The following is a 21,126-nucleotide window of genomic DNA, read 5'->3' as shown; positions in this document are numbered from 1 at the left end:
GGCCTCAAGGCTGAGCCTGGAGGTCAGGGGGCGGGGCAGGGAAGGGGAGAGGGCAGCCTCACCCCTTCCCTGCCAGAGCAGCTCAGGCTTCATCTGCTCCATGATTTCATGTGAGAAAAGCACGGGGTTGATAAAGGTGATGTACTTGGGTTCTCTTTCTGGCATTTAGAAACTGTGTGAACTCCAGAAGTGACCTTACTTCTCTGAGCCTCTGTTATAAAATTATTGTGAATGTAACATACATACAGAAGCTATATCCATGAATATATACACAGAAGAGTGTGTATGTGTGTGTGTGTACACACACACACACTCACACACACTTTTGTACCCAAAGCCCTCCTTTGCCCCTTCCTGGGGTAGGGCATGTATAACACCATATGTAAGAATAATATAAAAACAAACGCCATATTTCCCCTCCCCAGGTTAAGAAATAGTAATTGGAAGTTTATAAAGTAGTAAGGGTGTGCCTGGCACTGGCCTAAACTCTTTATAAAGAATATTGACCCATTTAATCTTCACACCCATTTTATAAGATTGGTTCTATTATCTTCCCCATTTTCCTGATGAGGGAACTGAAGGCCAGAGGGATGAAGGTTCTCACCTGAAGGCACAGCTGGGACGTCACAGAGCCGGGAATTGCTGTCCTGGGTGTCTGGTCTCAGGCTGGGCTCAGGGCCCTCTCAGCCTCAGGGTGCACAGCCGCACGCCCGTGCCTGGCCTCTAGAGGGAGCCATAGGGCTCTGTCTTCTGGGAACCCTTGGTTCTTTGTACAGAGGGGCCCAGAGGTGAGATTCAGGGCTGGATAAGCAGAGTGTGAGCACGCTCCTGGCATAGGGCACAGGCTCGGTGGGTGGCAGCTGCTCTTACTGCGATTACCGTCACCGTGGCAGAGGCACAGAGAAATGGCTGTGGGGAGAAAGGGCAGGAGGCCTAAGTGTGTTCCGGCTGAGGAGATGCTGCGGGACGGGGCAGGGAAGACGAGCAGGAGTCGACCTCAGTGGAGGACGAGTGGAAGCTGAAGTGTCCCTCTCTCTGTCTCTCTCTGGCAGTTACTACCTTATCCTCAGCTGTGGGGACCCTCCACCCCAGCCGGACAGCTGGAGGGGGTGGGGTCGGGGGCGGGGCCGCGCCCCCCCTCAATTCCATCCCCTCTGTCACTCCCCCACCCCCGGCCACCACCAACAGCACAAATCCCAGCCCTCAAGGCAGCCACTCGGCTATCGGCTTGTCGGGCCTGAACCCCAGCACGGGGTAAGTGGGCAGCCGCAGGTAGGAGGCTGTGGGGAGAAGCAGGGTCGCTGCCGCTTCCAGGGTGGGGAGCTGCGCCCCCAGTTCTGTGGGAGGGTCTCTGCCCCCGCTAATGCCTCTGCTTTGCCTCTTGCAGAAGCACAATGGTGGGGTTGAGCTCCGGGCTGAGTCCAGCCCTCATGAGCAACAACCCTTTGGCCACTATCCAAGGTGCGTGCTGCCGCATGTCACTCCCATCGCCACCAGCCCTGTCCCCCAGGGCCTCGAGCCCCCATCCCATTCCTGCTCCAGCCATGCCATCCTGCCCCTGCTCACTGCGTCGCTCGCCTCTTCATACCCATCTCACCTTTGGGGAAGGTGTGAGGGGTGCTGATGGGGGTCCGTGGGTCAGACGGGAAGACAGGGGGCGCTGCGGGTGGGACGCTGGAAGGCACCCCCAGCCCAGCCTCTCTCTCTCCCCGCCAGCCCTGGCCTCTGGTGGAACCCTGCCCCTTACCAGCCTTGACAGCAGCGGGAACCTGGTGCTGGGGGCGGCTGGCGCGGCCCCAGGGAGTCCGGGCCTGGTGACCTCGTCACTCTTCTTGAACCACGCCGGGCTGCCCCTGCTCAGCGCCCCGCCTGGTGTGGGCCTGGTCTCGGCAGCCGCTGCGGCCGTGGCGGCCTCCATCTCCAGCAAGTCTCCTGGCCTCTCCTCGTCCTCGTCCTCGTCCTCCTCCTCCTCCTCCACTTGCAGTGAGGCGGCAGCACAGACCCCTGGAGGCCCAGGGGGGCCGGAGGTAGGGTCCAAGCCTGAGTGAGGGCCCGCCACGCCTCCCCTCCTCCTCCTCTGACCCCCGCCTCCGTCCCCCACCTGGGAAGAGGGCGCGGAGGCCATTGGTGGGGATGCAGAGGGTCCTCGGAGCAGGAGTGACAAGGGAGGAAAGACCAAAAAACAAAAAACAAAAAAACAACCAACCAAAAAGAAAGAAAGAAAGAAAGAAAAGAAACCAACCAACAGAAAAAAGAAAACCAAAAATAATCACAAAGAAACCAGCTGCCCCAAAGGAACAAGAGGTGAAAAACAAACAAACATTAAAAAAAAAAAAAGAAAACCAAAAACAAACAAAAAATCCCTCACCAAACCGAACAAACCAAAAACCAGTCTCGAGCCAGACCTCAGTGTGCTCACTCTCACTGCTACGACACCAAATAAGAGCCCCAGCCAGGGGCGGAGAAGCCTCGGCAGGGCGGACACGCGGGCCCCTGGCTGCGGGGCGAAGCCTCCCGCTGCGTGCGGCGCGGGCAGAGAAGGAACAAGAGAATGTGCCAGCCTCCCAGCCCCAGCCCTCAGTCCTGGGCCAGCCAAGACAGGGAGGGCACAGCCTGGGGCTGATGGGGTGGGCTCAGAACCACCCGCCGAATATTCTTTTCCAGAAGGTGAAAGAGAAAGGGCCTGAACAACTTTACACCAAATATTCAGTAGCTTCATCCAAAGGATGTACAGAATTTTTAGCGTTGTGCTCAACAGAATGTGTCCCTGTCATGTGTCCTCCCCCCCTCCCCTGGCCCCCAGCTCTCCCTGCCCGGGCAGGGGGGTCTCGCTTTAACTTCCTTCCTCCCCCAGCCAAGGGAGAGTTCAGGGGAAGGCCTGGGATGACTTTTCACCCCTTGTACCTCCCCCTTTTTCCCTTTGAAGGGTGGGCTAGGCCGTTTTGCCAAGTTCTAGCTCTCACATGTCCCCCCCTCAACCCTGTCACCCTCCTCTGCTCTGGAATCTCCCCCCATCCCTAGTCCGAGGGAAGGTGGAAGCTTCAGGCAAGAGAGGATGAGGTGAGGGCATTCAAGTTGTCTTTTTTTTCCAATCCTCGTCTGTCAGTTTCCCTGAAAAAAAAAAAAAATTCATATTCCAGTGCCTATCCGTGGGATCCTTCACGTTCTTTGACATTGACCAGAAACCAAAAAGATAACTCACCTCGCCCTTCCCACCCTGTGCCCCCCCGATACTGGCAGATGCCTCTTCCTCTCCCCTCACACACATGCACACACGCACGCACCCCAGTGGTGGGGTTCCTCGAGATGGCGTCCCCATCAGGGTCCGTGTGGCGGGGACAGTGCCATGACCTGTGGTCCCCATCCGAGAGGGCGCTGTGGTGGCCACCACTCCCACGAGACCTCCCTCAAGTCTTGGCTGGACCCTGTGTTTGCCCAGCCCTGGACACATCTCAACGGACAGAGGAGAGACGCTGCTGGGAGCCACGTTGCCCTCCTGCTGTTGTGGAGGCCAACAAAGTTTTGAACCAAAAAAACAAAAACAAAAAACCAAACAAACAATAAATTAAAACTAGAAAAAAAAAGAATTTATAGATATATATATATTTAAGGGAAAGAAGACGAGGACTCTTCAAAGGCTAAGGAGGGGCCGCGAGGTGGAGCCAAGCCCCTGCACCAGTGGTCCAGGCCCTTGGTCCCCGAGGCGGATGGAAGGACGGATGCTTCTTTCTCTTCACAAATACCTCATGGACGTCGTCTTCGGGAAAGCCGGACGGGGGCGGCTGGGGCAGGGCCTGTCCCTCAGCCAGGGCGGATGGAAGCGGGTGGGCAGGGCTGAGAGAGGGTGTCAGGGACAGGGGTGAAGAGCCCCGAGCTCCCCGCCCCCCACCCCCAATCAACTGAAAAAGCTTTAAAAAAAAAAAAACAAAACAGGAAAAAAGGAATAAGAAAGCAAAAAAGAATGGACGAAGGAAAACTAACAAACTTTCGGGTGGTTTGATTCCTCCTTTGAGTTCTTCTTCTGTTCTCTGCAGTCTGTCCTCTTCCCCTCTGTCTCCTCCTTTCTCTTGGTCTGTCTCTCCCTCTTCCTTCCCTCCGCTCTCACCTCTCTTAATCTCCTTCTTTCTGTGTCTCTCCTCAAACCAAAGTGTTGCTGTGAAGGACGCGAGCCATTGAAATCAGAGTGGCCCCCGCCCCTCGCCGGGCAGGAGCAGAGGGAGGGGAGAGCCCCGGGAGATGGGCAGTGCCGCTGGACACTTCCGAGGAGAGGCAGACAGAGCCTCGGACACCACCCCGGGCCCCGAGGCCTCAGCGTTCTCTCTCTTTCTTGTCTCCCTTCTCCCACTCGGGAAATGAAACTGTTGGGCTGGGACATGGAGGCAGCAGAGGCTCAGCTGTTTCAGGGGTCTCGGGGTGCCTTGTCTGGGCAGTGGTGGAGTGGCCGCCCCTCCCACCCTGGCACCGACGGGGCGTGGCCTGCCGTCGACCCATCCTCGCCAGAATGTAACCGACTCCCTGCCCTTACCCTACCTCTGAGTTTGTCCATTTTTATTTCCTGAAGAGAAGGGACTGGCTAGAGGGCCTGGGCCCCAGCCCAAGGGTGGAGAGGGGGCCAAGGGCTCCTGAACAGATAGGAAGGACATTTGAGCAGAGCCAAGGAAAGGAATTACAACCAAAAACCCCTCCGAGAAGACAGGCAGCATGGAAGGCATGGTGGAGATGACTCAAACAGAAACTATGATTCTAGACCAAAAAAAAGGAAAAAAGAAAAAAAAAAAAAAAAAAAAGAAAGAAAAAAAGAAAAAAAAAAAGAAAAAAGGAAAAAAAAAAAAAAAAGGAAAGAAAATCCAGGACTCACCACCACCCACTTCATCCTGCTTCCTCCCCAGCAAGTCCTGCCACCTGGGACCTTCCTCCACCCCAGTGTGGGAGGAGCGGGGCAGAGGGGAGAGGAGGAAGCAGGGGGCAGGGATGGGGCTGATGCCCTGACATTGGTGGAGGGACCCCTGTGCAGCCGGGGTGGTGGGGACCCTCCCCATCCAACCCCCATAACTGGGAAAAGAAAAACAAGAAGAAAAGAAAATTCCTGGGAGGGGGAAAAAATAACCAAATCCCAAGCTTTAACTACAGCTGTGAAACCAAATATTGGGAAGGGGGTGGGAGGGAGGGAGGGGCAAGTGTGCCCCAGGTCTCCCCCCTGGGCCCCCCTCCCCCGAGGACTCGAGATAAGGCACCAAATACCTCATAGAACTTTAATGTTAAAAAATGGAAACCAAATATCGTTGGCTGGGGGCCAGCCAGGGCAAGGGGCTGGGGGGCTGAGGGAGCCAGGGTTGGGAAGGTAATGGGGGAATTCATGCCCCCCAACCCCCTCTGCCCCTTTCACTCCAGTCCCCCACCCCGTCTCGACTCCGGGAAACAAAACTATCTCATCGTTTTTATTTTGTGGTCTGTACAGAGCCTGTGTCCGTGTGTCTGTGTGCGAGCGAGAGAGTTGGGGGGCTGGGGAACTTTATGTGGGGTTGGGGAAGGAGACCCCAGGCCGGGTTCTGGGTTAGGTGAGATGTCTGAGGTGGGGGGCCAGGGGCCTGGGCTAGAAAGGATGATGAATGGGTTGGAGAAAGTGGGAGCCCTCTGAATTTCTCCTCCCCAACCCTGACCTACTGGAGGGAGGGACAGAGACTGGGTCTACCTAATGGTGGGCCTTTTAATTGTGCCAAAAAAAAAAAAAATGCCAGTAACTAAAACACCTCTCTCTGTTCTCTTCTGGGAGGGTGGGGGTGGAAGTGGGAGGGAGGGCTGGGGGAGGGTAAGTGGGGGTCAATGGAGATGAAGAACCCAAGCCTCTGTATGGATTGGGGCTAAGATCAGAAGGGGTGAGGCTGTGAGTTTCCCGCACATCTCCTCCCTGGGGAAGGCCAAGAGAGGGTCTCCAAGCCCTGCACCCTGGGAAGATGGGGTAAGGGACTAGCCACGTAGTGGGGGACCTCTTGAACTGGCTAGATTTTCCCCCCCTACCCAAATCCCAGGGTGCCTCTCTCTCCCTTTAGCCCAGGGTAGGGGGAACTGAGTGAGAGAGAGAATGAGACAGACTGAGCAAAATTGAGACACGCGGGCCCCCACTGGCCTCTGAGTGGGAAAGGCAAGTGCGAGAGATAAAGGCCTCCAAGAGAAAAAAGAAACAAACCAAAGATTTAACCATTAAAAAAAAAAAAAATCCACAGACAACTCCGCTACCTTTTTATACGTTGGAAAAAAAAGTGAAAAAAATTAAAAAATAAAAATTAAAAAAAATACACAAAAACTCCAAGCCGTAGTTCCTTCGTGCGGTTTGAACTTTGACCTCAGCAGTCTCCAAAGCAAGATGACGATGAGAAAGGTGAACAAAAAAAAGAAAAAATAATGTATATTTTTAAGTATTTGTCCTTGAGATGTTAACTCCTTGTTAAACAAACACAAAAAGGAGAGAAAAATCCAGAGAGAATTGTTGCTGGGACGGAGACAACTATTTACTATGTCTGTGACCCCTCCCCTCTGCCTCACCCTCCTCTCCTCTTCCCTTTCCTCTATCCCTGCTGCCCCTCCCCCAGCCTGTCCCCCAAGCCCAGGGGCTCAGTATTTATTTATTTATATAATTGCAGGGTGACTGCGGTCCTCTCTCGACAACTTGTAGAGAGGTCCTTTGAATCATGGTAGGGTGGGGAAGGGGCAAGGAGTCTTTGGGGAAAAGCAGGGGCCTGATCTTTGGTCGGTTCCTCTCTGCTAGCTCCTTTCTGGCTTCTTATCCCACTGCTGCCACCATCTCCTCCCAAATCCAAGGGTGCACTAGGGCAAGGTGACCATCCCACCTTGTAAAGATCCGATTGGCTTGGCCCTTTCTGGGGTGGGTGTCTCTCACCTACTCATTTGAAAGACCAGGTTGGAATGGGGATGGGAAGAGGTGGCAAGTAGTGAGCAAGGGAGACCAAGAAGTGGCATCTGGAAATTGAGTAGGCCCTGGAGGAGACCTGCCTCTCCTCCATTCTCAACAAGTTAGCCCCCCTTTCAGTTCTGTTTGACCCCTGTGTTGGTAGCCCCTCCCTTCCCATCCTGTACCCCCTCCCTGTCTCTTCTCGTGGTAGCGGGTTAGCGTTTCAGTGTTCTTAACTCCAATCTGCTTGTTCATTGTACAATGTGCTTCTTTTAAGGCCCCATTTTTGTAACTTGAGTGTGTCATTCATCTGAACAACATCAAAAAATAAAAAATTAAAAACTGTACAGAGAGAAATGCAGCCTCTTCTCCCTTGGTCTCCTCTCTGTCTTGGGAAAGGTGGCGGGGAAATCAGGGTATGGGGTGGGTGTGTGTGTGCTGTGGAGGGGAGGGCTTTACTTCTGTTCAGGGAATGTTCAGAAGTAAGGCCTGAGCAATTTTTTTTTCACCAATTAAAAAAACAAGCCTCGGGGCTTCCCTGGTGGTGCAGTGGTTAAGAATCCGCCTGCCAATGCAGGGGACACGGGTTCGAGCCCTGGTCTGGGAAGATCCCACATGCCGCGGAGCAACTAAGCCCGTGCACCACAACTACTGAGCCTCCGCTCTAGAGCCCGTGAGCCACAACTACTGAGCCTGTGCTCTAGAGCCTGTGCTCTGCAACAAGAGAAGCCACCACAGTGAGAAGCCCGCGCACCACAACGAAGAGTAGCCCCTGCTCTCCGCAACTAGAGAAAGCCTGCACACAGCAACGAAGACCCAATGCAGCCAAAAAAAAAAAAAAAAAGAAAAAAACAAGCCTTGGAACTTAGAATGAATTCAAATTCCTGAATTTAAATCTCAGTTCTGCCATTTTATAGATATGTGACCTTCAATATGTGAGCTTGTGTCCACATCTGTAACACAGAGACAATATGTAGCCTGTGGGGTTGTAAGAATTAAATGAGATGACGTAGGTGCTTAGGACAGATCTCCAGCATGCTGACTTCAATAAATGAGAACTATGAGAAAGGCAGGAAACGAGTGAGTAGCTCCCTACTTCCATCCACAGAGGACTAACAAGACCCTTTAAAAACAGAGTTCACTTTGAAGTCGTCTGGTGGTACAAGATACACACCTAACTTCTTTTTCAGAACATTAGCTCTCATTCACTCAAATTTTTGTGCTCATCTTGACTAAGTCATTTGGCAGGAACAACCGTTTCACAGGCCAGACCACGGGCTGATCCCCAGGACCCCACTGCTGAAAATCTGAAATGGTGTCAATAACTGTGTTTTCTCACTGCCGTCAGGTCTTCTTTTCACTGTTCCATCCTCTAACGTATGCCTGGCACACAGGTGCTGGGATTCTGCAAATTCAATAGTGAGGGATAGGGGAACAGGAGAAAGGGAACGAGTAGGAGAGGGTTTGATCATTTCGAAAGAGAAAATGTATTAGTACTGCACCGTTTTGGCAAGGGAGAAAAAAAGAAGTACTTCTCCAACTCTCAAGCCAAGTCAGTAGGGATGGGGCAGTGGGATGTTGGGCTGGAGGTTCAGAATAGTACCCCGAGGAAGGTCATTTGTTCCAGCCCCCTGACTGTAGGGGGTGCAGTCAGAACCATATAGACCCAAAAGGTCTTTGTCACCCAGGCCAGCCTGTGACAACCACAGTTGCCACACCTGAGAGCCCTCTGGAGCTGAACTAGGCATCCACCTGTAGCCTCATAAACGTGCTCAACTGCTCCACATCGTCTCCCCTGTACAGTCATACTTGGGCCTCATATCGTCAAGAACGTGTTGTCACTAGAGGACCACTGTTCTGTCCCCTTGACAGTTCTGCTTAAGCAGCTTCCATATCCAACTAAAACCAAGCAATGCAAGGTTCTTTTTAGTGGGGTCTGCAAGTCACCTGCATCAGAATTGGTGTGTTCAAAACACAGATTCCTAGGTCTCACCAAGACATGCTTGCTGGATCCAAATCTCTGGGGAAATTGCCTAACACACATTAAAGTTCAAGAACCTTTGCCTGTCCAACTCAAAGCCCAGCATTCAAGAAGGGTTTGATTAGTGCGATCTTTTTTAGGAGAGTGGTCCAACTGAGGACCACGGAAGTTTCAGTAGGATGATGGTGAACAATGACTCTTGTTCATAAACATGTTTGCACACATAAACTTTTCTCAGGGTGGGAGTCTAAAGTTTCCACTAGAGGCTCTAAAAAGGAACCACAATAGAGGAAGGGTGATCCCCTCCACTGTCACCCAGCTGCTTCTCTCCTGAAAGCATCTTTATCTTGGGGTCAACCAGAACCCTCAGGGTTTTTTCCTCCATTCCTGTCCCTTGATTCAGCCTGATTTTTATCTGGTTTTGCAAAGATAAATCCTCCAATTGTTCTAAGCATTTATTTGATACGACTTTCTGGATGTTACAGCTCTTCCTGAAAGGAGGCAGTTTGAGAATGAGTCTTTACCTGTGGATTTAGGGGCTCTGGCATGCTGGGCTAAGATGGCTCAAGTCCTTTCTGCAGGATGAGGTTACTGAAAGATTGTGCCCATGATCAACACACTCTGGTCAAAAACAACTGCTTAACAGATTAAGTGCTCTACTTCATTAGGAGCTGTCGAGATATCAAAAGGCTGAGTGCTTTACCTTTTTAAAAATGGAGAAGCATAAGCTCCAGTGCCCACAGAGGGCTACAGGATTGCTGAAGGGAGTCGAGAGTAATGGAGAGGCTGAGTGGGCAGTTCTCAGGCCTCCCTTTCCCCTCGTTTCAATGCAAACAGCTTCCCTTTACCTCTCATTTACTAGGGTTCCAATAAGAATTCTAACAAAAAGACTACAGTAACCTTCGGGGGGGGGTGCTTATTTTTCTTGGAGTGTGGCTCTTAGAGACAAGACTAGCATAGGAGCCGAGCATTTCCACCAGTCACACACTCACCATCTCCTCTCTCCACCGCCCTCCCCCAAGTATGGAGAAGGCAGAAGAGTGTAGAGGAATGCGTATAGGTGATTAAACCAAATCAAACTACACTGAAATTCAAGCTCTGCCCTATCTGGTTTGAATGACCTTGGGCAAGTCACTTCACCGCTTTTGACTTCAGATTCCTTTCCTACAAAACGTTCTCTTCACAGGATCAGCGTGAAGATCATTCCCCCAAATGCAGGAAAATGCTTGAGACAAATTAGGCATTCAAACATCAGTCAGCCACCCCAACCACCACTCTCCCCACAACAAACATCTGTGGGCTGAGCCGGAGTCCAACCCCAGGTGGGTGTCAGAGCACCTCCCCTTGTGAGGCTTCCTACCCCCAGAGGCTGTTACTCAGAATCTTCTCCAATCACACAGCTGGATCTTGTCCCAGAAGCCACCTCCTCTACTGCCCTGGAGATCGTGCCTTTCCGAGACCAGCGTTTGCCTTCAGGGATGCAAGGTGAGAAAATCAGATGGCCTTGGAGGAGACGGCTCACGTCAGGCCAGAGAGAAGGGGACAGGGGTGGTGAGAACAACCTGAAGATTTTCCTAAATGTTCCTGCCACCAGCAGAAACAGCTTCAGGCTCTTCTATGGGGCTGTGGGGACCTCTAGTGGCATGAGAACCGTGCTGCCCCCATCTACTACCAGAGTGAAGTCCCTGCTCCCTGAAAGCCATGCCCAGGGACTCTAGGTCCTCCTCTTTAGTTTCCCTTTACTGAACTCCACTACTTGCCAGGCCCTGTTCTAGGCACTGGGAATGCAGCCATGAAAAGTCAGACCCAAGAACCTGGGGCTCACAGCTCCCAAATTCCACCACCCCACACGGCCGGGCCAGACAAAAGCACATAAATGTCCCAACTCAGTCTTTATTGACCATTTCACCTTGGGGCCACCAGAGCTAACAGGTGTGTGTGTAGGGGGGGGCACCTTTATGCACGTCAAGGACCCCAGAGCACCCCCCCTCAGAAGAGAGAATAAATCCAGTTACAGAACTTACATGGCAGTTGAAAGGGGTAGAAAAGGGGCACAGTATGTACAGAGACTTAAGGGGATGGTAGAGAAAGTTCTTCAGCAAGAGGGCATGGTGGTGCTGAAGAGGGACATGAGGCAGGGTCAGCCACTGATCTGGACCCCCTCAGCCTCAGCCAGAGGGTAGATCTCAATGGCCTCCACCAGGGGCAGAGCCTCCACTGCAGTCTCCATCACAGCCAGGCCGACGGCAGCCTCTGCCTCTGCCAGCTGCTGCCGCACAGCTGCCTGATGCTGCTGCTGGTGGGTCTTGCGGTGCTTCCACAGGTTGGAGAAGGAGCGGTAGCTCTTGCCACAATCGGGGCAGGAGTAGGGCCGCTCGCCCGTGTGAATGCGGCGATGTTCTGCCAGGCGCATCGAGATGGCAAAGGCTTTACCACACACTTCACAGGCGAACGGCCGCTCACCGGTGTGCAGGCGGCGGTGGTCCTTCAGGTGGGTACTCTGACGGAAGGCCTTGCCACAGTCTGGACACGGGTATGGCCGCTCGCCTGTGTGGATGCGCCGGTGTACCTGCAGTGACGTTTCCGTGCTGAACAGCTTCTTGCACTCGCTGCACTCCAGGCCACGGCGCCGGGCAGGGGCCGCAGGGGCCGCAGGGGCCATGCCTCCAAGGGTCGTTGGGGAGGCCACTGGTGTGCGAGCAGCCCGTGGGGCCCGAGGGGCTGGAGGCTCCTTAGCCAGGACCTCCCCAGGCCCAGCGGCTGCATGGGCTGCCTCGTGGGCCTGCAGCCGAGCAGCTGAGCCCACTTTCTTGCCGCAGGTGCCACACTCGAAGCGCCGCGGGGCCTGGGCAGCGGCAGCTGCACAGCGGTGCTCATGCAGCCGCAGCGAGGAAGGGAAGGCAGCACCACAGGACGAGCAGCGGTGGGGCTGGCGCCCGGCATGGGCCACGAGCTGGTGAACCTCCAGCAGCCGGCGCAGCAAGAAGGAGCGGGGGCACTCGCGACACTTGTAGGGGTACTCGCCCGTGTGGTGGTAGCGGTGCATGAGCAGGCGGTAGGGGCGGTGAAAGCGCACTCCGCACTCCTGGCAGCGGTAGGGGAAGTGCTGGGCATGCACCAGGCGGTGCTGCCTCAGGGTGGAGCTCTGTGTGAAGGCCTTGCCGCAGTCCCCACACCGGTAGGGCCGCTCCCCTGTGTGCGTGAGCCGGTGGCGGGCCAGGTTGGCGGGCGAGTTGAAGGGCTTGGAGCAGTCTGGGCAGGGGAAGGGCCGTTCACCTGTGTGTGTGCGCAGGTGGTTACGCACATGAGACTTCTTCTTGAACATCTTGCCGCAGATGCTACACTTATGGCGCCGTTCCAGCCGGTGCACAAAACGCTGGTGCCGTGTCAGTTGCAACGCCTTGCCAAATTCGCGGCTGCACAGGAGGCAGCGGTAGGTGCCTGGGGCAGCGGGCCCTGCTGGGCTCTCCTCAGCAGCGGGGGGCTCCGGGGCCTCTGGCTCTCCAGTCTCTGCTGGGGCTGGCTCAGGGAAGCCAATGACAGGCTCCTCTGGTGGGACTGGTGTTGTGGGCAGAGGGACACCCCCAACCCCATGGGTACGCCGGTGATAAAGGAACTTGGTGAGGTTGACAAAGGTCTTTCCACATGGACACGAATGCAGAGGATTTGGGGTGTGGGCTCGCCGGTGGGCCAGGAGGAGGGCCTCTGTGCCAAAGGCCAGGCCACAGTCCACGCACAGGAAATGAGACTCGCTGCTGTGGTCTCCGAGGTGCTGGTCCAGACTGGAAGGGCTGGGGAAGACACGACTGCACAGGGGGCACTTAAAGACACCCTCCCGGTGACTCCGCAGGTGCTGCTGTAGCTGGTGAGGTGAGAGAAAGAGCTGGTCACAGGCTGAGCAGAAGAGCTCCTGGGTGGCTGCCCCGCCTGGCTCTCCACTGTTGTTCCTCCGTGCCCTGCGCCCCCGGCGATCGCGTCCAATGGCTTCACCGTTGCGCAGCTCGTAACTGTGGTCAGAGGATGGCAGGGGGTCAGGCTGAGACACAGGCACCTCTGCAGGTGATGGGGTCAGAGTCTCCTGCTGCAAGGCAGGCTCCTCAGACTCTGGGGCGGGAGCCGGGAAGTGGGTGGCCTGATGCTCCAGAAAGTCGCCTGGCAGCTGGAAGAGCTGCGAGCACTCAGAACACTTGTAGAGGAGCAGCTCCACCTCAGTCACCACCTCGGTGGTGGCAGCGGCAGAGGGGACAGCTGCCCCTTCCCCACCCTCTTCCGCCTTGCGGTATGAGTGCTCCACAGCCACGCGGGCCTGGCCCACGGGGGACCCCAAGACAACTGGGGATCCCAGGACAACTGGAGCTGGAGGCTTGGTGGGAGTAGCCCTGAGGTGCGTCTGCCGGTGGTTCAGCCAGAGCTCCTGGCTGGCGAAGAGAGCCTTGCAATCCACACACTCATAGTGGATGGTACTGGCGCTCAGGGGGGGTGCCTTGGGTGTTGGCTCAGCTGGCGCTGCCTCCTGGGGCGCCATCATCTTCAGGTGCAGCTCCTGGTGTTCCAGGAGCTGGCTGGGTGACATCAGCAGCTGTCCACACTCCAGGCACTGGTACTGGCTCTCCTGCACTAGGGTCTGATAGAGGCCTGTGCCAGAAGCTGCCTCTGTGGCCACAGTGACTCCAGGGTCGGCCACACCCACCAGCTCAAAGTGCTGCTGGGGCACGTGGGAGTTCTGATGCATGAGCACCTCCTCCAGGGATCCATACAGCTGGTTGCACTCAGAGCAGACATAGCGGTGCTCAATGTATAGGACTGTTTCCTCTGACTCCTCAGTCATGACGGCGGCAAGACCCTGGGCTGGGAGAGGTGGGGACAAATTGTATCTAAGCCACTGCTTCCTCAGTCCTTCCTAGGGAAAATTCTTTCCCTTTATCATTCCCCTACCAAAATCCTAGATCAATTTCCCCATCTAACTTCTTGCTTCCATATTTCCACTCCCTAACAATCTTTCCTCTCCTGAACACACAAGAGCACCAAGCACAAAACCTTCCCCGCAGTCCGTTCCCAGTGAATCTGCCCAAATCTCACCTCTGAATCAGCTAGCATTAAACTCCACCTACCAGATCCTTGCAACCTGTCCAATCTCTCATTCTCATGCCTCACAGCTGGCCCAAAGCCCCAACCCATCACACAGGACCCTCTCCAGTCAGATTTCCTTCCACTGACTCTTCTTACCAACACACTACCCCGTCCCTACCCCCAGGTGCCGGGGAGAGTCCTCACACAGGCCCAAACCACCCACTATTCACAGCTTCACTCCTCCTCTGCTTCCACCCCCAGGTTCTCGATCTCTTTTTACACCCCGACCACTCAAACTGCCCCAGGGCCCTGCCACTTTCGGCACCCTCTCATGGTGCAACCCTCCTCCTTTGTACACAACCTGTCACCCACTAACTTTCTCCCTTTGGTGCCCAGGTTCCTCACATCAATAAACTTTTCTCACATTGGCCTAACCCGTCTCCACACGCAGACCTTTTCCAAACCTTAACCACTTCCCCGTGATCCCCAGATCCCCCTCTTCAAATGATTTAACTCCCTCTACAAATCAAGGCCCTCTCCCACAACCCTAAGGGCCTATCCAGAACACCCAGACCCATCTTCACAAAAGCCTAATCCTTTTTTCACATTCAGACCCTTCCCACCACCCTAACTCATGTTTCCAGGGCACCCAGACACCCTTCACATTAATCACCTACCTCTTCTGTGCACTGAGACCTCATCTACAATTCTAATTCTCTCTGGGGTACCCAGACCCCCTCTTCATACTGATTTAAACCCTCTTTCTTTATAGACAACCACCCTAGACCATTCACGGATTCCCAGAACCTCTCTTCACATACTCTTCTTTGCAAAAAAGACCCCTCCCACCCTAACCCATTCTTGGGATACCCAGACCCCTCTTCTTTAAAAAAGACCCACCCTCACCCTAACCCATTCTTGAGATACCCAGACCCCTCTTCTTTACAAAAAGACCCACCCTCACCCTAACCCATTCCAGGGACAGACCCCCCCCCACCCTCACATTATTAGCCTAACCTTTTCTTCTTTGCAAAAAGACCCCTTTCCTCCCCACCCCAACCCATTCTAGGGATGCCCAGACACCATTCTTCGCATCAACCTAAGCCCCTCTTATTTGCAAAAAGACCCAACCCCCCCCAACGCATTCCAGGGATGCTCAGACCCCCCTCTTCATATCAAAATTTCTCTTTTCCACAAAAAGATCCCACATATACTCTATTCCCATCCAAGGATATACAGACTACACTTCATAATGGCTTAAAACTCCTTTCCCACATACCCCTCCCACTGTCCAAATCTCATTAAGAATACCCTGAAACCCCCTCTTCGGCAGAACCCCTCCTACCACCACCCTAACCCTGACAGATAGCCAGAACCCTCTTCCTCACACCCAGGCCCCTCTGACCAGCCTACTACCCTGCGGCTACCCAGACCTCCCCGCCTTAACACACAGATCTCTCTCACCACCCTAACCCCCTCCAGGGACCCCCAATTCCTACTCTTCACCTTGACCTAATTCCTAGTACTTTTCAGAAAGACCATTTCTCCTCAAGTTATTCTAGGGACACCCAGACGCCAGTTTCACATAACATAACATAAAACATAATCCTTCTTTGCACAGAGACCCCTCTCAACCCATTCCAAGGGTACCCAACGCGCCCTCTCAACACTGTGGTTTAACTCTTCACATTAATGTAACCCCATTCTTCACACCGGGACCTCTCCCTCTCCCTCAGCTCTAAATCTCCCCTCTAGGCACATCCAATTCCTGATATCTTTTCACACCATAGACCCCTCTCATTGGCCTAACTCTCCAGGAATAACTAGACTTTCTCTTTACGTTAACCACTTCTGTTCTCACGGCCTAAACCCCTCCCTGGGCACCCTACTGCCGTCTAATCGTCCACCCTCCTTCGGTCCTGGACTGTTCCAGCGCCCAGCCCTTTGCCGCGTACTCCCAGGAGGCTTGGAGACCCTCCCGGGCGCAGCTCTAACGCCTCCCTTCCCACCCAGGTCCCTGCCAGCCCCCAGCCCGAGCCCCGTCCCACCTCACTCGCCCTTCCCAGGACTCTGGCCCCTTTCCCACCCGCCACCCCGGCCCGGCCCGGCCCCCGCCCAGCCTCCCGCGCGTCCCGCGGGCCGTTGGTACCGCTCCGCCCTCACCTCCCGGCGCGCACCCCCCTCCGGCCCTCAGTGCGCAGGCGAGGTGACGAGAGGAGGCCGCGGGGGGAGGGTGGGGAGCCGGGCCGGCCGGCCGGCCCTTCACACGCCCGCCCGCACTTACCCGCCTCAGCCGTCTCGCACGCCCCGGGCCCGGGCCCGGGCCGCACCTCCCCTCGTGCGGCCACCCTAGCGCTGCGCCCTCTCTAGCTCCCGCCGTCTCCTCTCGCCAGCTCCGCAACCTCGCTCTCGCCCCCAATCGCCCTCAGGAACGCCCCTCCCACCTTCCTCGTCGGCCGCCGCGCCGATGGCGAATGAGCCCAATCATCGCCCGTCTGGCCCCTGCCGTTCTGCCAATCGACGCTCACGTCTCCGAGCCCTGGGCCAATAGTGTGTGACGTTGGGATCCCCCGCAGCGCCCAACCAATCCTCCAGCGACGTTCTCTCACCGGCCGGCCCCCGGGTTGATAGTGCCCGCCCCCTTACGCCCCCTGAAGGATGTTCCTCCTCCACCTCCTTAGCGATTCCGTTTGAAGGCTCTAGAGGGGAGGACAGCGCGGTGACGTCAGACGGCGGAGCGCTGCTTCGGGCGCCATGTTGGGGGTGCCGGTCGGGAGGCGCCTCGGGGTCGAGGGGGAAAGTGGGGGAAATTGAGGCATCCGACACTCGGAGGGCGGAGGCGGGGGACTCGAGGTGCAGGAGTCCCAGAGGAAAGAAAGGAGAGAGTGAAGCACAGTCAGCGCGAAGGGGAGACGGGAAACTATAGGACTAATTGCAGGGAGAGAGAAAAAGGGGAAATCAAGGCTCCAGACTCACTTCATTAGAAAGAAAGGAGTAGGGACTTCCCTGGTGGCACAGTGGTTAAGAATCTGCCGGCCAATACAGGGGACACAGGTTCGAGCCCTGGACGGGGAAGGTTCCACATTGCCGCCGAGCAACTAAACCCATGCGCCACAACTACCGAGCCTGCGCTCTAGAGCCCGTGAGCCACAACTGCTGAAGCCCGGGCGCCTAGAGCCTGTGCCCTACAACAAGGGAAGCCACCGCAATGAGAAGCCCGCGCACCGCCACGAAGAGTAGCCCCCGCTCTCTGCAACTAGAGAAAGCCCGGGAGCGGCAACAACAACAAAAAATCCAACACAGCCAAAAATAAATAAATTAAATAATTTTAAAAAAAATTGGAATAAAGGCAGCAAGAAGGAAGGGAAGAAAAACCGAGGGACTCTTGAGGGAGGGGGAGAAGAAATGTCGGAGGAAAAGCAAGGAGAGAAGGAATCTGAGGGAACAAGGAAAACCTGAAGGATAAGGGAGGAAATGGGAAATGGAGGGGAAAACATAAAATCGGGGACGGGCAGTTTCATTTGTTTTGTTTTCTATTCATGATTATTTAATAACTGGCTACGATATGCCAGGTCAAGGTTAATCTTCTTTGTAGGGATAGAGAAGGAACAAGAAAAGTCTGTGCCCTCGTGGAGTTTACATTTTAGTGAGGAGTGAGGGTAGACAATATCAGGTACAAAAATAAATGTAGGGGCTTCCCTGGTGGTGCAGTGGTTGAGAGTCCGCCTGCCAATGCAGGGGACACGGGTTCGAGCCCTGGCCCGGGAAGATCGCACATGCCGCGGAGCGACTGGGCCCGTGACCCACAACTACTGAGCCTGCGCGTCTGGAGCCTGTGCTCGGCAACAGGAGAGGCCGCGATAGTGAGAGCCCCGCGCACCGTGATGAAGAGTGGCCCCCGTTCGCCGCAACTGGAGAAGGCCCTCGCACAGAAACGAAGACCCAACACAGCCATAAATAAATAAATAAAATTTAAAAATAAATAAATAAATAAACAAATAAATAAATGTAGGCAGCCAGTGGCTGTTGTAAAGAAAATACAGCAGGTGGGCAGAGGGCGTGGAATGAACTTGGGTGGCAGGGAGGGCCTCTCTCTGAGGTCACTGAAAAATGGCAGGAAGGAGCCAGCCAGTAAACTACTGTCCAGGTGGATCATCATTTTTCCCCAAGCTCCCCTCAACCCAGGCCCTGGTCCAAGAGAATCTCAAAGGAAACCAAGTCCAGGACAGTGTCTCTCCCGCCTTTATTATCAAGGCTTTCAGAGCCAGGACAGACAGGACAGAGGAAGTTGCAATGGGGATCTCGAGGGCCCCTTCTCTCCCTGCCATGGTACCCACAGGCTTCCTCTAGCCAAGGGCAGAGGTCTGAATCCCTGCCTTTTGGGAAACCTGGCCCCTGTCCCACCTCCCTTACTCAAGTGTCACTAAGGTCTCAGGCCAGTCCCGACCCCAGGGCTGAGCCAGTGGGTGTGACAGTGCCCAGTCCTCAGACAGCTCAGGCAGTTTCATTTGAAGAAACAGGAAATGTAGGGGGTAGATGACCTGAAGGACAACCAGGGTGAGAACTTGAAGAAAGTGACCCTGTAATGTCTGGACTATATTCTCCTTTCTTCTAGGGTGCCCTCCTTCCAGGCTGATGCCCCCAAAGCTCAGGGAAGCTGGAGTACCTATATGTTCAAGGAGCTCTGGCCATTCCTACTCAACGTCCCCTTCTGGCCCTCAGAGGCTTGTGAGCAAGTTGCCCCAGCACTGTTATGTTTCCAGTGCTACTTCCCAAGGACAGGAGCTGCAGGAGATTCACTTGTTCTAACCCCCCCCCATTTCTCAGATGAGTAAACTGAGTCTAGAGGAATTGGTCATTTACTTTCCTAAGGCCAAAAAGCTACTAGGGGACCCCAAACACTGAGTCAGACCTAGGTCTGACTCTTCAGCCACTCTTCTTGCTATGTCCTTCGATTGGATTCTAACTGGGTGTCCTAACTTTCTACTAGATTAAACTCTAACTCCAGACCCATGTAATTAAACCAGGCTGCCTGGATTGGAATCCTGGCCCTGCCACTTCTTAGCTGTTGCCTTGGACAAGTCAACTCCTCTGTGCCTCAGTTTCCTCACTTGCAGGATAATAGCCCCTGTCTTGTGTGGTTGTGAGGCACAGAGTAAAAGCTATGTAAGAGTTAAATGCTGGAGGGGGTGTGGAGAAAAGGGAAACCTCCTACACTGTTGGTGGGAATGTAAAGTGGTGTAGCCACTATGGAAAACAGTATGGAGGTTCCTCAAAAAACAAAATAGAGTTGCTTTATGATCCAGCAATCCCACTCCTGGGCATATATCCAGACAAAACTATAATTTGGAAATATACACGCACCCCTATGTTCATAGCAACACTATGTACAGTAGCCAAGACATGGGAGCAACCTAAATGTCCATCAATAGATGAATGGATAAAGAAGATGTGGTATATATATACAATGGAATAGTACTCAGCCATAAAGAAGAATGAAATAATGCCATTTGCAGCAACATGGATGGACCTTGAGATTATCATACTAAGTGAAGTAAGTCAGAAAGAGAAAGCCAAATACCATATAATATCGCTTATATGTGGAATCTAAAATACGACACAAATGAAGATACCTACGAAACAGACTCACTGATACAGACAACAGACTTGTTGCCAAGGAGGTGAGGTGGGGGAGGGAAGGATTGAGAGTTTGGGATTAGCAGATGAAAACTGTTATATGTATGATGGATTAAACAATGTGCTACTATATAGCACAGGGAACTATATTCAATATCCTGTGATAAACCATAATGAAAAAGAATATATATGTATAACTGAATCACTTTGCTGTACAGCAGAAATGAACACATTGTAAATCAACTATACTTCAGTAAGATTTTTTTAATTAAAAAAAAATTTTTAAATCTATGTAAGAGTTATTTTTATTAGGATCTCAAGGAGCCTAGTAATAATAGCTAATGTGTCTTGAGTGTGTTATGACTTCCTAAGTATTATGCTCAGTGCTTTCCATGCATCATCCAGTTTAATCCTCTCAATAACCCTGGGAGGGAGGAACTATTGCTCTCACTTTGCAAAGAAACTGAGGCTCAGAGAAATTAAATAACTTGTCCATCATTAGGAAGAGACAGAGCCAGGATTGTAACCCAGGAGTTGACTCCAAGGTCTATACTCTTGGCTCCCAGGCTCTACTGCCTGGCAGGTGGGACGTCCAGAGTGGCATGCTAAATGGATGAATGCAAGAAGTAAAGGAAAGAAGTTGGTGGTAACCAGTGAGCTCTAAAGCTAGTAATCTGGATTTGCCCTCAGGATGAAATCACCAGGGGCAGGAACCAGATAACCTGGAAGCTAGACTCAGCCTTTGACAGGCTCCATGCCCTGGGGCAGAGTCTCACTCCTGCCCACTGGAAAATGGAAGGGTCAGGCTTGATTTATCAGGCCCCTTTCTGCTGCGACCTTCTGCTTGTATTTCCCAATTTATCTGGATTGACTAGGTCCCTTCACTTCAGATGATACAGGAGTAAGCTGAGGCCTGCGTCAGTTTTTCTGGAGGAGGTGGCACAGGACTAGGACTTCTGGGACAGGTTCAATCTAGGATAGGCATTCTACGCTGGGGTCCCTGCATAAGCAAAGGCCTAGAAGCCAGGGCGAGTCTGGGCTTTCAGAGCAAGCTGGAGCTGAGGGTGGGTGTTGGGGGCCCCTTAAGTAGGGCGAGGAGGTGTATGTAAAGTCGGTGGTCCTTCAGGGTCAGATGTATGTATCAGAAGCATGTGGGGGATGCAGGGGGCCTCCCATGCCAGGCCGATGTGAGAGTTGCCACGTGCAGAGTGTATGCGCGCGAGGCATGCGGTCACGTGTGCTGGGGGCTGCACGTGAGTGTCTCAGTGTCTCCTCCCCATCACGAGCATTGGGGGTGGTGGTGAGTCATGGACTCAGCCTTCAGCGCCAACTGTCATGTTCCTTCCCCCAAAATTTCACCCCCCACCCAGCCGTGCACCACCCACCCCCACTCCAAGATCTGTGTCTCTGCTTCTCTCTTCCATCTCCCTGCCCCGCTCAGCTCTCTCCAAGAGGGAGGGAGTCTTCCACTTCTGCTGGCTCTGCCCTCCAGCTCCCTGCCCTTTCCCACTGCCTCTATGCTTGGGTG

At 53.8% G+C, this 21,126-nt stretch overlaps 2 protein-coding genes across 12 annotated transcripts in view; one reads left to right on the top strand and one right to left on the bottom strand.

Moving 5' to 3' along the window:
* The window catches only part of POU2F2 (POU class 2 homeobox 2), a 79,160-nt gene extending 71,395 nt beyond the window's left edge, over positions 1-7,765 (top strand). For 6 of the 11 annotated variants that reach the window (XM_082438691.1, XM_082438692.1, XM_082438694.1 and 3 more), the window contains 3 exons: positions 1,053-1,254; positions 1,388-1,461; positions 1,717-7,765. In XM_082438691.1, coding sequence (XP_082294817.1) covers positions 1,053-1,254; positions 1,388-1,461; positions 1,717-2,048 — 608 coding nt within the window. In that variant the 3' untranslated portion in view covers positions 2,049-7,765. The remainder of the gene's footprint in view (positions 1-1,052; positions 1,255-1,387; positions 1,462-1,716) is intronic. The other 5 variants (XM_082438690.1, XM_082438689.1, XM_082438698.1 and 2 more) reach the window with 1 other exon arrangement.
* A 3,001-nt stretch (positions 7,766-10,766) lies between these two features.
* On the bottom strand, positions 10,767-16,419 carry ZNF574 (zinc finger protein 574). The gene is made up of 2 exons (XM_082438615.1): positions 16,246-16,419; positions 10,767-13,739 (listed from the first exon to the last, which is right to left on the bottom strand). The coding sequence occupies exon 2, from the start codon at positions 13,717-13,719 to the stop codon at positions 11,032-11,034; it is 2,688 nt and encodes an 895-aa protein (XP_082294741.1). The 5' UTR covers positions 13,720-13,739; positions 16,246-16,419; the 3' UTR covers positions 10,767-11,031.
* Between the last annotated feature and the right edge of the window lie 4,707 nt (positions 16,420-21,126).

Source organism: Balaenoptera physalus (assembly GCF_965194825.1).
Source record: "Balaenoptera physalus genome assembly, chromosome: 19".
NCBI lineage: Eukaryota > Metazoa > Chordata > Mammalia > Artiodactyla > Balaenopteridae > Balaenoptera > Balaenoptera physalus.
This window is presented reverse-complemented; position numbering and strand designations above follow the sequence as displayed.

Excerpts from the sequence above, each read along its gene's own strand:
- ZNF574 (XM_082438615.1), bottom strand. The coding sequence starts at position 13,719 with ATGACTGAGGAGTCAGAGGAAACAGTCCTATACATTGAGCACCGCTAT.